Source organism: Melanotaenia boesemani, chromosome 15, assembly GCF_017639745.1.
Source record: "Melanotaenia boesemani isolate fMelBoe1 chromosome 15, fMelBoe1.pri, whole genome shotgun sequence".
Lineage (NCBI taxonomy): Eukaryota > Metazoa > Chordata > Actinopteri > Atheriniformes > Melanotaeniidae > Melanotaenia > Melanotaenia boesemani.
This window is the reverse complement of record NC_055696.1, coordinates 7,189,515-7,203,513: the sequence shown is the minus strand read 5'-3', so window position 1 is coordinate 7,203,513 and position 13,999 is coordinate 7,189,515. Positions and strand designations below refer to the sequence as shown.

General features: G+C 39.0%; 2 protein-coding genes across 3 annotated transcripts; both read right to left on the bottom strand.

The window, feature by feature from the left end:
- Nucleotides 1-2,869: 2,869 nt before the first annotated feature.
- mtmr2 (myotubularin related protein 2) lies at nt 2,870-8,803 on the bottom strand. Of its 2 annotated transcripts, none has more exons than XM_042009141.1 (16): nt 8,563-8,803; nt 7,957-8,059; nt 7,817-7,840; nt 7,669-7,735; nt 7,457-7,551; nt 7,278-7,382; nt 6,949-7,053; nt 6,788-6,871; nt 6,549-6,698; nt 6,278-6,466; nt 5,858-6,043; nt 5,561-5,767; nt 5,364-5,456; nt 5,160-5,273; nt 4,790-4,966; nt 2,870-4,702 (listed from the first exon to the last, which is right to left on the bottom strand). In XM_042009141.1, exons 1-16 carry the CDS (start codon nt 8,640-8,642, stop codon nt 4,538-4,540), a joined length of 1,944 nt encoding a protein of 647 aa, XP_041865075.1. In that variant the 5' UTR covers nt 8,643-8,803; the 3' UTR covers nt 2,870-4,537. The 2 variants fall into 2 exon arrangements, with proteins under 2 accessions (XP_041865075.1, XP_041865076.1); XM_042009142.1 differs by having other exon boundaries at nt 7,278-7,376.
- A 667-nt stretch (nt 8,804-9,470) lies between these two features.
- cwc15 (CWC15 spliceosome associated protein homolog) lies at nt 9,471-11,674 on the bottom strand. Its single transcript, XM_042008127.1, has 7 exons — nt 11,602-11,674; nt 11,080-11,221; nt 10,701-10,813; nt 10,465-10,565; nt 10,250-10,360; nt 9,979-10,106; nt 9,471-9,859 (listed from the first exon to the last, which is right to left on the bottom strand). The coding sequence occupies exons 2-7, from the start codon at nt 11,208-11,210 to the stop codon at nt 9,730-9,732; spliced, it is 714 nt and encodes a 237-aa protein (XP_041864061.1). The 5' UTR covers nt 11,211-11,221; nt 11,602-11,674; the 3' UTR covers nt 9,471-9,729.
- Between the last annotated feature and the right edge of the window lie 2,325 nt (nt 11,675-13,999).

The following is a 13,999-nucleotide window of genomic DNA, read 5'->3' as shown; positions in this document are numbered from 1 at the left end:
TGGTTTTATGTGTTTAACAGTCTGATGGCCTGGGGGACAAAGCTGTTGCAGAACCTGGTGGTCCTGCATTGAATGCTGCAGAACCTCTTTCCAGAGACCAGCAGGATAAACAATGATGAGTGGTGGGGGTGTGAAGAGTCACTGCAGATCTTTCTCGCCCGAGACACACAGTGTTTCTGAGCACAGTCCTGGATGAACGGGAGAGGGGTCCAGATGATCCTCTCTGCTGTCCTTACCACTCACCTCACATCCATCCAGCCGGAGGCACTGCAGCTTCCACACCATGCAGAGATGCAACTGGTAAGGATGCGCTCTATGGTGCTCCTGTAGAATTTTGTGAGGATGGGTTTGGGCAGGTGGGCTCTTCTCATCCTCTGCAGGAAGTACGTCCACTGTTGTGCCCTCTTGACCAGCGATGCAATGTTCACTGACCAGGTGAGGCGGTCTGTCAGTGAGGAAGTCAAGCAGCCAGTTCTGCGAGGGGGGTGCTGAGGCCCAGGGGTCCCAGTTTGCATACCAGGAGCTGTGGGATGATGGTATTAAAAGCTGAAATGAAGTCCAGGAACAGCATCCACACATTAATGTTCTTCTCCTCCAGGTGTGCAAGGGTTTGGTGTAGACCAGAGGAGATGGCGTCCTCCATTTGGTCGATAGGCAAAGTGAAAGGGGTCGAGCGTGGGATGGAGTCTGATGATGTGTTCTTTCACCAGGCCTCTCAAAGCACTTCATCATGATGGCAGTTAGTGCAATGAGCCAGTAATTGTTGAGAAAGTGATCTGAGGTTTTTACGGCACTGTGATGATGGTGGAAGACTGGAAGCATGATGGGTCTTTGGCTTAGCCCAGCAATGTGTTAAAGACGTCTCTCAGGACACAAGCTTGCTGATCTGTACATTCCCTGAGCACCTGCCCAGGAATGTTATCCGGGCCTGGGGCCTTGCGGGGTTGACCCTCCTCAGAGACTGCCGCACATCAGCTGAGTCCAGGCAGAACTCCTTTTCTTCCTTTTGGGGGGCAGCTTTCTCTACAGGAGTGCTATTTAGAGCCTCAGACCTCCCGAAGAAGTTATTGAATTCATTGAAGAAATCAGTGTCAGCTTCACCCACAAGAGGGGGCTGACTTTTGGTTGGTGATAGCCTGTATGCCTTTCCACATGTTCCTGGTGTTGGTGGAGCAGCCCCCTCAGACCATAACCTCACCTGCCTCACTGTGGGGCCAATATGGGGGGCTGTTCTGAATGCCTCCTTGATGTAGGTGTAGGCCATATCCAGGGTGTTCTGTGGGAGAACTGTTTTTATGTTGGTCTGGTTAAAGTCTCAAGCAACAATGAAAATGCCCTCAGTGTGAGTGGTTTGCAACTGATTGTCTGGGAAAGAAAAGTCATAGCCGTCTTTGTGTTTGCACCAGGGGGGATGCGCACAGCTGTGATGATGACACAGCTGAATTCCCTGAGCAGGTAGAATGGTCTGCAGTTTACAGTCAAAAACTCAATGTCTGGTGGGCAATGGCTTAAGACAGATCTGGCATTTTTACACCAGTTGTAGTTGTGTAAATACTCACCCCTGGGATTTACCACTGAGCTGTTCGCATTGTTCAGGATTGATGGGTTGAGCCAGGGTTCTTTCACAATTATGGCACAGCAGTTCCTCATTTCATGTTGATCCATTTCTCCGTGCAGGGAGCGAATGTTGGAGAGGAAGATAGATGGATGTGTTGCTCCTGTAGTGCTCCTTGCAATGTGCAGGCTGCTTTAACTTTCTACACCAGGGTGCCCAATTCCGGTCCTCTAGATCTACTATCCTGCAGCTTTTAGATGCATCCCTTTTACAACACACCTGAATCAAATGAATGGCCCGTTATCAGGCCTCTGCAGAGCTGAATGCCATGTCGATGAGGGAATTCAGCCACTGGATTTAGGTTTGTTGGAGAAGGAATACATCTAAAAGTTGCAGGATAGTAGGGCACCTCTGTTCTACTGGAGGTACTCATGATCCTGATTCTGTGGGGGAGAGACATCTTGAGGGAGGATGGAGAAAGATCCCAGATTATGGAGATATGGGACCACCACTGGCACCAGAATCTCATTCTAATTCTGTCAATGAATTAGGTGCCAATCATTTGCCAGTCATACATCTGTGACTGACACAACCCTGGCAGCACTGAAAAACAGGAAGGAATACCAACAGGAGTGCAGAGGATTTTGACATTTTTTGGGACACTACCCACTAGTTTAGCTGTATTGCTGATTCCACAGAAGCACAATCCTAATAAGTTATACCTTGCTGTAAAGGCGACTTTCCAACAACGTTTTATACAACACCAACTGGTATTATTAAAAGGTAGAAATAATTGAAACTTTCTCAGAATGAAGGGAAGCATCTGTCACATCACAGTTGGGTGATTGGTCCAAACAATGCAAGTATATGCATTTTTATTAAGCAAACAAAAGCATTGCCTTAACAATTACCAAATAAACAAATACTTGTACATTGGCCATATAAATAACAATTCCTGTTAGTCTCTAAACTCAAGTAAAACTTGTAAAAATGGACTTAAAATCTAGATGGAATTATGTAATTTTGACGTTACTTCAGTGTTGGCATTTAAGTATATAAGTATAAATGCAACAAGAAAAGAAGTCTTTCATTAAGTTCCTGTCAACATAACGCCCCAAAATGGTTTGGTTCCAACGCACTTATGGACAATGGGAACTAAAACGACCCATAAATTAAAGCTGATAAAAATCTGTATCTGTAACTTGAATAATGTTTTTCAAACCTTACAGGATCAAATATGTAAAGAATAGTTGGAATAGTGCATGGAAATAGTTTTATGTCTTTCTCTAAGAATCCAAATTTAAAAAGATTAACTAGTGTCATCACTTTTATTTAAAGGTTTAAAGCAGTCTGACATTTAACAGCACAGTTTGACATTGTGCGTTTTACATCAATTTGCTAATTCAAGTCTTAGTATTGGAGCACATACAGCCTCACTTCAACAGTGTGGACATGTGTGTTTTTAATAGCATACATGTTAAAGGGAGAGCAATTCGTTATTAGTGTCAATACAGATGTACATGTATAACAGAATACAAAAGCTATAGGAAGAATGAGTCTGCTATGGCTACAGCACTATAGCATAAAGGCTACAGTGTAAAAAGGAGATGGAAAGAAAATGTTAGCAGTCTAGTATCAAATTGTCCCACAAATACTGTTATTTCCAGACTTCATCTTTCTTAATTTAGCATGAAAGGCATTCTCGCATTTCACAGCAACATCCTACACATAACCGGAGATAATTAATGCTAGTGCCATGGGGTGGTCAGCTTACACTTTAAACACAAATAGTTAAATGTGAGGAGGGAGTTTTGTGCATGAAAGCTGAAGCCATCCTGTATCCTTTAGGTGCAGTAAGTTGGATGCTTCATGCACGTTAACACATCCACAGTGGAAAAGCCTAGATGCCAACAATGTATTTATCATTTAACATTACAAATTGTGCAGTGTACGCTACTCCTTTGTTGTTCTCCAAGTTAGTCAGAAAAGGCACATAATTATTTAAGTTGTATTAAATCAAAAAGGAAAATAGTTTTGTTACATTTTTCTGATTTAAATCAAATGCTATCTGCAGAAGGCATCTACAAGAAATGTTCAAATAAAAACACAATAAACTACTATTGTGGCAAATGGTGTTTTGCATACTTTTTGCAGCTTATTAATATTGCATGGAAACATCTGTCATTCAATCATGAAATTAGAAACAATGAGTGTTATAAATACAAATCTGGAGTAAAAGATAATAAATATATGTTAGTTACTTCGAAAATCTAAACTTACAAAACTTTAATCACTTGGTGAGAGGAATGTTATACATGACGTGTTATGTAGTCATAAAATAAAGCAGATATTTGGTCACAACAGTCTAAAAAGGATTGACTTGTCCTAATCCTCACTACAACTATTTTTCAATATCAGAATGAGAAGCTAGTACAGCCCTTTAGCTACAGATTTAAAATTAATATTCAACAACTTCCAAACCATTTAGTTTAGATCTAGTTTGAACTTCTGCAGCAGTTTTCATATTTACAATTTTTCACCTGTAGTGATTTCAGATGAATACCAAGAAGTGTGTGTTCCTATGAAGCATATAAGGCATAAACATTTAACTCGATTAATAATTACTATAATTAGAAAAAAAAAACAAAAAAACAAAACACTGATTGTAGGTAGGTCAATAGGTTACGAAGTCTTCACTATTCTGGTTACATGTCTTCTTCCCACATAGGAAGAGTTTAATATGGCTGTTGTCCAGAGACAGACACTTGTGTCGCAACCAGGCTTATATGATTGTGAGAAATGCTGATACAATACTCTGAATATTCACTCTTGGTGGTAGTGTATCAATGTATGTTACAGAAAGAGGCAGTTTGGCACACAGGCCCTTCATGGCTTCAAGTGTGACTCTAATCATTACTACAGTACAGCACCCACTCACAGGTAGAGTTCCACTTATGCAATGGCCACTAACATCAAGCAGAGTCAAATAAAGGTCTGCACTGGAGTGATGGAGCGTGTGGGGGAGCCTGCCCGCTCAGAGGAAGAAGATGCTGAGCGATTCGTTGCTTCCCGCTGCAGCTCATCTACTCTTTTCTGAAGCTCAGCCCGCTTTGCTAACAGCTCCTTGTAACGCTGGTGAATAGGTTCCTTGAAGAAGATTGAAAATGGTTATTTTGTAAAGTTCAGGGTTTTAGAGTTCGGTGAAGTAAACAAGAAGCAGGTTTGGTGGCATACCTGAGGTCTCATGCGAGGGTTCCAGCGGATGTAGTAGCCAACCCAAAGCTCCAGATGGCGTAGGCTGACTACTGGGAACAGCACGTGGTTGGAATAGTTCACATACAAAGGATTGGTAAACTCCTCTAGCTGGCTGTTAATATAGGACCAAAGTGAGACTGTCCTCTTGGGAATCTCCTGTCAATTAAAGATGTAGACGTTTCACTCTGGATCTACCACAGCATTTTGCACCTCTTGTCGTGAATGCTCCTAAGCTTTGCTATCAAATTCTGCATGCTGCAGAATCAGTAAGGCATAGTTTTGACACAAGCTCACACACCCCTAATAGAGAAAAAAATCCAAAACAAAACACACAACATAAGCTTCTTACTTCTTTCAGCCTCTGCTGTTCACTGTTGCATAGAAATGTCCCAAACAGGCAGCTGTACAAGTGATCCAGGATGGTTACCAGGAAATATTCATTGAACTCAAAAGCTGCAGGAAACTTAAATGTAAGGGGGGAAATGTAAATATTATTATTCAAAACTTTTCTTTTTCCAGTTATAGTGCCTTATTTCAAAAGTTGTTTGCTTACCTGGCGAGTCAACTGCCAGACACAGTCAATGAACTGAATAAAAACTGGTGAACGATCTGCATCTGTGTGGTTTTTATCACCGTGACCAATGCGCTGCCAGAATCATGGACAATCATTAATGCAATCAAAGCTAAAAATATCTATATATAACTTATGCAGACACTTCAAAAATGCCAAAAGATGTTTAGACTATTTACCAGCTGGAATCGATGACCAAAACTCAGCCACTCTTTCTCAAGCAGCACTTCAAAGCCACGAACAGTGCGATAGTAACCGTCCAGCATCAGCATGGACAAGGAGGTGAGCTGAGCTGTTCGGTCCCAACCGTCGCTACAATGCACCACCACCGACGTTTTCCCTGACTCCACTTTGTCTGCAATTCTCAGAGCTCCTGCCAGGATCAGCTACAAACAAGTCACCAGAAATTCACACGACAAGGTTAAAATTGTGGGCAATGGCTCATTGTCATCAGTATTTAAGTGTAATATGCTCACCTTGATGTGCTCAAGCCAGTGAGTGGACTCCAAGTTGGAAAGCCAGTGTGAATCCTCGATATTGGGGTAGACTACATCCTTCAGCTTGCGGAGTGACTCCCTCATCACATGGATATTGTGAATATCCAAGAACACAAGCTCAGCGTTTTGATATGCATCCTCGCTTTCATATCCACCCCCTTTCATCTGTGGAAAACGAGTGGAAAATGCACTGAGTTATGGAAAGATCAACAAGACAACTCAGTGTTCAATGACATGAAATTACAGCACAACGTTTGACCATTTTCTGTTGTGTTTTCTGTTATTCATATACCTGAAAAATGATTTTTTTTTTCCCCAGGCATATTAATTTATTTTTAAACTCATATACCTAAATATATTATTATACCTTCTTTTATAATAAGGATTTTAAAAATTTACCTTATTGGCAGCAGCATTGACACTGGGTCTGGCATCAAAAATGAAAAGTTTATGAGACTGAGCATTTGCGTCCATGACTGCCTGGAGGTATTTTTCGTCCTCTTTGCTGCGCTTCCCATTCACTCCAACCATTGGTTGACTGCAGCGTGTCACTGTAGCCTGACTCTCTGGATGGATCCAAGACAACACCTGCACACAGAGTGTATATGAGCATTCATCTAGACCACTGCATAAGAGAGGATAAACACACTAATGATGAACAGTTACCCACAGGTATTCTCCCTTTTGCTCGGAAGGCAGCCACTCTCTTCAGCTCTTCATCTGGTATGTTGACAGGTACCGCCAGAGTTGATGGGTAGGTGTCACACAACTCATAGTGATCGTTAACTTTAGTTATCCTCCAGCTTTCATTAGGGATACCCTTAAAAAAAAAAAATAAAAAAACCACATCAGCACATGTTTTAAATTTAACATTAAGGAAAATATTTGGACTCTGTTGCCTTGAATTACCTGTCTTTTGTACTCTGAGACAGCATCATACACTTTCCAACCATTTTCAGGAAAGACTTGCCCATATTCAAAGGCAAAGATTTTCTAAGGGGAGTGAAGGAGAAGTGAATCACTTGGGAATCTAAGCAAAGCCACAGCAGCAGTGTGGTTTAGTCACTCACCAGCCCGTTGGAAACAGGAAACGCAAATTTCATCAGGACTTCGAAAACTGACTTCCTGAGTGTATCCTCCGGCTGTTTGTGTGCAAATCGCAGATTACGCATATCCTGGAAAAGGGCAGAGCAGCAGGTCACAGCCAAACTCAGGCATTAACAGCTGTATGCAAATATTTCATAGCACTAAACTGTTATTGAATAGTAAGTCACTGTGGAAATTGAGCTTGTAAGAGACTCTGTCTTAGCCTGCAACATGAATTATGCACTACTTCATTTTCCATCTACAACCTCTAGATATTAAAGTGTAGCAACAATCTTAGATTTCTGCAGCTTACCTTGCAAACCACCCCATAGGACACGTCACCACGGCTTGAAGCGCTGCCAATCTTTTCCACACGACTCACCACCCCAAGAGGCAAATCCAGCACAAACGCCTGCTCCTTGAAAACAATGACATACTGTAAAAAGAATTCCTTAAAAGTTACCGTTTTCCCCTAATATTCACCACACATACCCTGTCCACTGATTTAAAGAACAGTCTGTAATTTGTAACCATCACTGTTCCCCTCAGTGCCCCAGTAAAAGGACAGAAATAGGTGATGTCTTGTGCTACAGAACAAACAACAAAATAATGTTGATTTAGACAAGTAGTTTTTTTTTACTTCAAATGCATATAAGTTGTTTTGATTAGAACAGTGATTCAGCAAAAGGGAACAAAAACATTACCCATATCTTGTATAGTTTCATTCGGCAGCAACTGTGGTTCTTCTTTGTCTGAATCTCTGAGCACTTTCTGTAAACATTAGAAAACATTTCTAACAAAATATACAAAGCAATGACTTGACCTCAAGTAAACAATATACCAGCAACATACCTTCGCAGGACCTTTAGGCTTGACCTGAGGGATGCATAAATGAAAAAGTAACTATTGATAAGATGATTCAGTTATTAAAAATTATTTTTAAGAGAAATCAAGAAAACAGAATATATCTAGGATGCATTCAGGCTACCAACCCTGAGCTCTGGAGAAAACTCTGCTGATGTTGACACTGAGTCAGAAGACAAAGCAGATGGTGGTTTGGCCTGGGTTGACCGGTCAGAGCGAGACGTGGAGGTGCTGTTGGGAGATAACATAACAAAAAAACATGGAAGGTGATGGAATACCTATGATTGACTGTCTACTAATTGAGTTTTATATTCTTGTAGAATGAGGATTTAAGCTGCTGGTCAAACTCAGAAAGCTAGTGTCATGCTGTTGCATACAAACAGCTTAGCACCTTAGGTTCTGGGAAAAGTGTGATTTTTATGAGATTTAGTTACCAAATGGAATCTAGCAAATTCTGATTCATGTGTCACATCATAACTCAAGTGTTCATTCGTTCAACTGCTTAATATGAGAAACACCTCATCCTGACTTAAGCCACAGCGATGCCCTACTTAGTTGTCAACATTCAGTGGTCGTCTTTTACTACGCAGTGGTTTTACATTCACTTGTAAAATATTATAAAGTTTTGAGATAAGACATGTTAACCTATGCCATGAAGCCCAAATTAGAAACTGCAGTGGTTTCAAAACTTTTAGCTAGCTTTAATAGAGATTTGTTGTGGAGGATTTAGCTACCTGGACAATGAATCAACACTTGGCTGTCGGGAAGAGGAGGGCTTCGTGCCCAAACTGTCGATGCTCCCGCTCTTCTCCATGTTTTCCTGGTTCAAGTGTTTAGATAACTGATAGCTTAAACTCCGACTGTACGAAAGAGAGCCGTGTTTCCACCGAGGATCGTCTTTAAATCTCAAATCCCCACAAACAAAAGGAAGCTGCCATCTTTTCCCAGAAGCCTCCCTGTCCTCTCACAAGAGGGCCATTGTTAAAGATGGCGCCCTCTGTCGGCTGGCTGAGACGTCCATCTCAATCTTGTATGATGCCTTCACGGCTTTTCATGTTCGGAAATCTCTACGTTATTTCCATTACATCTTCTATGTTATGACAGACCATAACTTTAGTGCATTGGGAAATGCACAAATGTATTTTAAAATATAATTCTTATATAATTTATTACTATTAATATTACTAATAATAATAGTTAAAAAAAACTGTAGCTTAATGTACCTATCCCATGTAAATTCAAAATACTCTTAATGATTTAGCTATTTCTTTAAACTATTCTTTTTCTAATCAACACCTGCTAATAATAAGTTACACATATAGGCTTAAACATTTGAATACACTACAATCACTATTGGGTTGACAGTACTTTGACCAGATATGTTTCTATTAACAAGTGTCTGTTAAAAATCTAGCTGGATATTTTAAACAGAATCATGAGGCAAGTACTTCGGATTTATGTTAACCTGCTTCAATCATTTTCACACCTTAACAAAACAATGTAATGTTCCTTCTGTCCTCTGACCATAAAACTGTTCTCAAACACTACAATAATCAAGTTCAACAGTAATAATTTTGGTGCAAGACCTTATTTCTTATTTCAAAAAGTGAACATTCATAGAGAAATTTCTCAACAAAATTCATGTGAGCCAAGTTATTGTTTATTGGACAAAAACAAACTAGTGAGAAAAATGCAGAACCATATTTTAAAAATTAGCATTGACCTTTTGACTAACTTGACTCAAAAGCTGTAACTCATTGACTCATTTATATACAACAATTTACCTGCTCTTATGAATTTGAATTAGTATGAATGACATCTAGTAATCTTGGGGCAAAGTAAGGGGACAAAATCACATTAGAAAAAAAAAAGCAATAATAATGATAAACAGTGAGCAAGTCCTATTTAACATATTTTTCCATAAATTTCTTGTGGAACTCAGAGCGCAGTGTGTCGTTGACAAAACGTTTCTCCTTCCGTGACTCGTCCACTCCTTTTGCACAATTTTTGAACACAACATCATCATCCCACCTAGAAGGACATGGACAAATTACTCAAAGAATATTGTTGAAAAAAACATTATGCATTACAGTACCAATCAAAAGAACATATACACTGCTGCTACATGTCTCTTTGGGGGTGACATATACCTTCTCTTGACTCTGAATGTAGGCAGACTCTGACTCTGCTGCTGTTGCCCAGCCAAATTAATCAATGGATTGCCACTCAAGATATTTTCCATTCGAATTCTCTCCTCCTCCGCTTTTTGCTCTTTCTCCTAAAATTGAAGAAAAAAAAAAAAAAAAATTTGCAACAAGCACAAAGATTAACATTTCCCTCTTCTCTAACTTTAACTCAGGACACAATGCAAACTGAATTATCATTTTTATCATGGGGAAAATATCAATGTGACATCTTTACTTTGCGTTCTTGTTCTTCAGCCCGCTCTTTCTTAATTTTATCAAGTTCAGCCAGGAGAGCTGCAGTGTCGTCATCATCACTGTCTTCCTCAGAGTCCTCATCCTCATCATCCTTTGAAAAGAAAAAAAACAAAAAACAAATTAACAACAACAAAAAAAACTTAATTAGTGACAGTGCCTAATGACAATCTAAGTTTGCGAAGTATACAGGCTTACTTCTGTGAGAGGGTCGTCAGCATCGAGATTTGCTGCTGGAATCTGATCCAGTCTGGGCCTCTTTGAAGATGACGATGAAGATGATGATGATGTGGTGTGTTCTAGAAAGTTAAGATCAGTAATATTCAACTCATTGGTGCAAATCTTGTTGAAAAACATGGAAACTTAATAACACAAATACCTTTTAATTTTTAAAAAAAATAAACAATGAATCTAATGTCAGTAGAAAGACCAACCTCTTGGTCCTCTCTCTCTGGTTTTCTCACGTGCAGCTACACGTTCCCTTTCCTCCAGCTCCCGGCGAAAGTCACGGGCACGCACCTCCTCAGGGGCATCCTGGGTAGGCTGCCTAAGGTTGGGAGAGCATTTCCAATTATGGTATCAGGCTGAGCAGACAGAAAATTCTGGAGTAACAAGTAAAATAGCCATGTGAAATACCAGACATTTTTTTTTTCCAATAGCTTATTTGCCTAAAATATCAACAGAATATTTTGATCAAATATGATTTTATTTGGGGAATAAAGTGTGTACACCTTCAGCTTCAGAAACCAGTTTGTCTCTTTATGCATAAATAACTGCTTCTAACTCAAAATAACTCATATTTGTTCTTCTGACCTGTATTTGATCTTCGTGTGACCAGGAAGATCTCTACTGGAATACTGCTTGGACAGAGCACTCAAATCACCTTCTCCTTTCCCTCTCCCCCCTCTTGCTGGCTCAAACGTTGGTCTTGCAGCTGTAGTCATCCTTGATGGCCCTGGTGTAGCAAGATGTGACACAATAATCGATCAAAACTTCATTTTACAAACCATGTCATACAGTTTAGTTTTTAAAGAATTGCCATACAGTTTAGTTTTAAAATTTGCCAGTTATGTTTAGACGTAACATTGACATGTTTATCACGGTAAGTTGAACTTATCACACAAATTTTAGCTAGTTAAGAGTTCAACACACAAGTTAGCCTTACAGCTAATGTGCTGCTAGCTGGTTAACCTGATCTAACAACGCTGGTGAGATGCTACTTAGCTTCCCCGGTCAACTGTAAACCCTTAAAGTATAACAGAAAATGTGATTAAATCAAAAATAAGATTCAAATAATGGCATTTTATAAATCAATTTCAAAGCAGCAACACTTACGGAGTTGCCTCCAAACGACAAAGGGAAGCTCAGTACGATGAAAAACGTCACTTCCGGAACAAACCTGAAATAAAAAAATAAGATGCTTTCACAAAATAGCGGAAAAAAATCATACAAATTGAATATAAGGCATTCTTAGATAATTCGGTAGTTCTCTTTGATTTGAAATTATATTTGCAATTTATGGTGATCAGCATATGCTAAAAAAAAAAAAAAAATTACCAAGGAAATCTCTTTTTAAAAGACTAAACCAGGCATGGGCGGTTGAGACCCACGTTCTTCTCACAATGATGTGCATTCTACAGTGTGAAACATAGGGGGCAGGTATCAGTATCAAATGATGAATCAAAGCTCAAATAGCCCAAAACATTATTATAAAACATCTGATGACTTTTGTTCTTATTATACTGTTAATATTTCTTGTCCTTATTATTCTTACAAGTTTAACATTTAATCATTCAGAGTTTGTTAACACTATGTTTGAAACTGGTTTCCAGTTGCTGCTAGTTTAGTTGAACATTCAGTACTTTGGATTTGCAGTTCATTTCAGTGACCTTTGCATTACAGGATCATAACAGGGTGGTATGCAGAGTCAAGATGACTTGAAAATCATAAATCATATTTGGGCTGGATTGTATTCACAACTGCTAGATGTTCAAGCTTGTAGTTTGGGCACATTTTTACACAATGAGAAAGTTATGCTGTGCAGATGCAGCACACTCATATTCATAAAACTAAACAATTCCTCATTGATTTTAAGCTAAAAAAAAAGTGGTTATTTCTGGTTAATGCATTAGAAGCAACTGTGGACTAAATATCTAAAGATGAGGTCTTATAATCTTGAGTTTCCAAGAATAGTTTTTTTTTTAAAATAGCATAAAAACAGAAATTCTGATGCAAAAAAGTGTTACAGAAAAGCCAGTCTGGAAATTTTTTTAACTTCATTATTCAAAAAGAGACATCTCTTTCAGCTAGCTAAACTACAATTCCTAAGCATAAAATGCAAATGGTCTTATTAAACAGAGAACGATAGGAGAGTTGTGGCTTAGTGGCTGGAGGCGGGAATTGGAGGCTGGACGACCTAAGTTCAAGTTCCTGGAATGAGGCCTGGCAGCCCACAATGTAACTACGATGGGTTAAATGCTGAATTGTAATTGCCCAGGTGTGATTAATAAAATGTTATAAATGATAAAAACAAACTGATCAAGGAAGAGCACAGGGTTTACACACCTTTTTTGTAATCTACAAAACCTGTTTCAATAATAAAAACACACAGTAAAGTTCAAGATTTACCTCTTTCTATGCAGAACGTGAACATTATACTTTGGTGGAACATTGTAAGAACTCTTAGAATTTTTTCTGAAGATGTTGCCTGAGGTTCAAAGAGACAACTCAACAGAGGAGGTCCTGCTGGATTCCATGCACTATTTAAATATTTCTTATGAAAAGCTTACATCACTTTGTCATGTAAAAGTTATCCAACTAGGAAAAAAAAGTATAAGACAAAATAAAGCAGATTTCTGCCAAATAAACTATTGACAGAGAAATTACGTTTTTTAGGTAATTAGTAATAAAGATGATTCACTGTATTTTTTAACATATTTTATTCATTGTATAGTTGAATTGTATATTTGACCAACATACCTTGCTTTGTATCAAGTTAATAATTTTGATGATGTGTCCATCTGTGGAGCTCTGATCTCTCTTGTTACAGCCTACTGTCATTATAAAAACAATGGACGGTGGTACTTATATAATTCAAGCTTAAACAAATTTATCTTATCAGAAAAATATTTCCCAGATACAAAACTGAATTTATCATTTCATAAGGATGTGATGTAGCATAAAAGATGTCAGTATGCCTGTGTTACTTTTACAGAACAACACAAAGATTTAACTTTAAACCCAGTAAGTTTGAATTAAAAAAAAAAAATGAAAAAAAGGGGTGTTCTGATAAGGCAGTAGATAAAATTCCAAGTACTTTCAAATCAGGTTTCTCTTGATTCCTGACATCCTTGCAGTTCAGCATGTTTGTTTCAAACAAACAACCAAATGTTTCCTGGAAACATCTGATTCTCACTGCGATGGACTGTCCAGGGTGTATCCTGCCTCTCACATAGAAGCTGCTGGGATATGCTCCAGCCCCCTGTCACCCTGTATTGGATTATGTGGGTGTAGGATGGATAGATGGATTGAGTTGTGAAACTCTTTACAGGAAACATTTCTAGAATGTGAAATTTCACACTTAAAAAGCTGTCAAGAAAAAAGACAACCCCCACCCCTTCACTTGATCAGCCTGTGGAACAGCATCCAGGTGCTAAAGTTTTCATTATCAGGGGGAAGAATCTATAATGACAGGGGGGGGGTGGAGGCTCAAGTTAAAAAATCCCTACCTGTC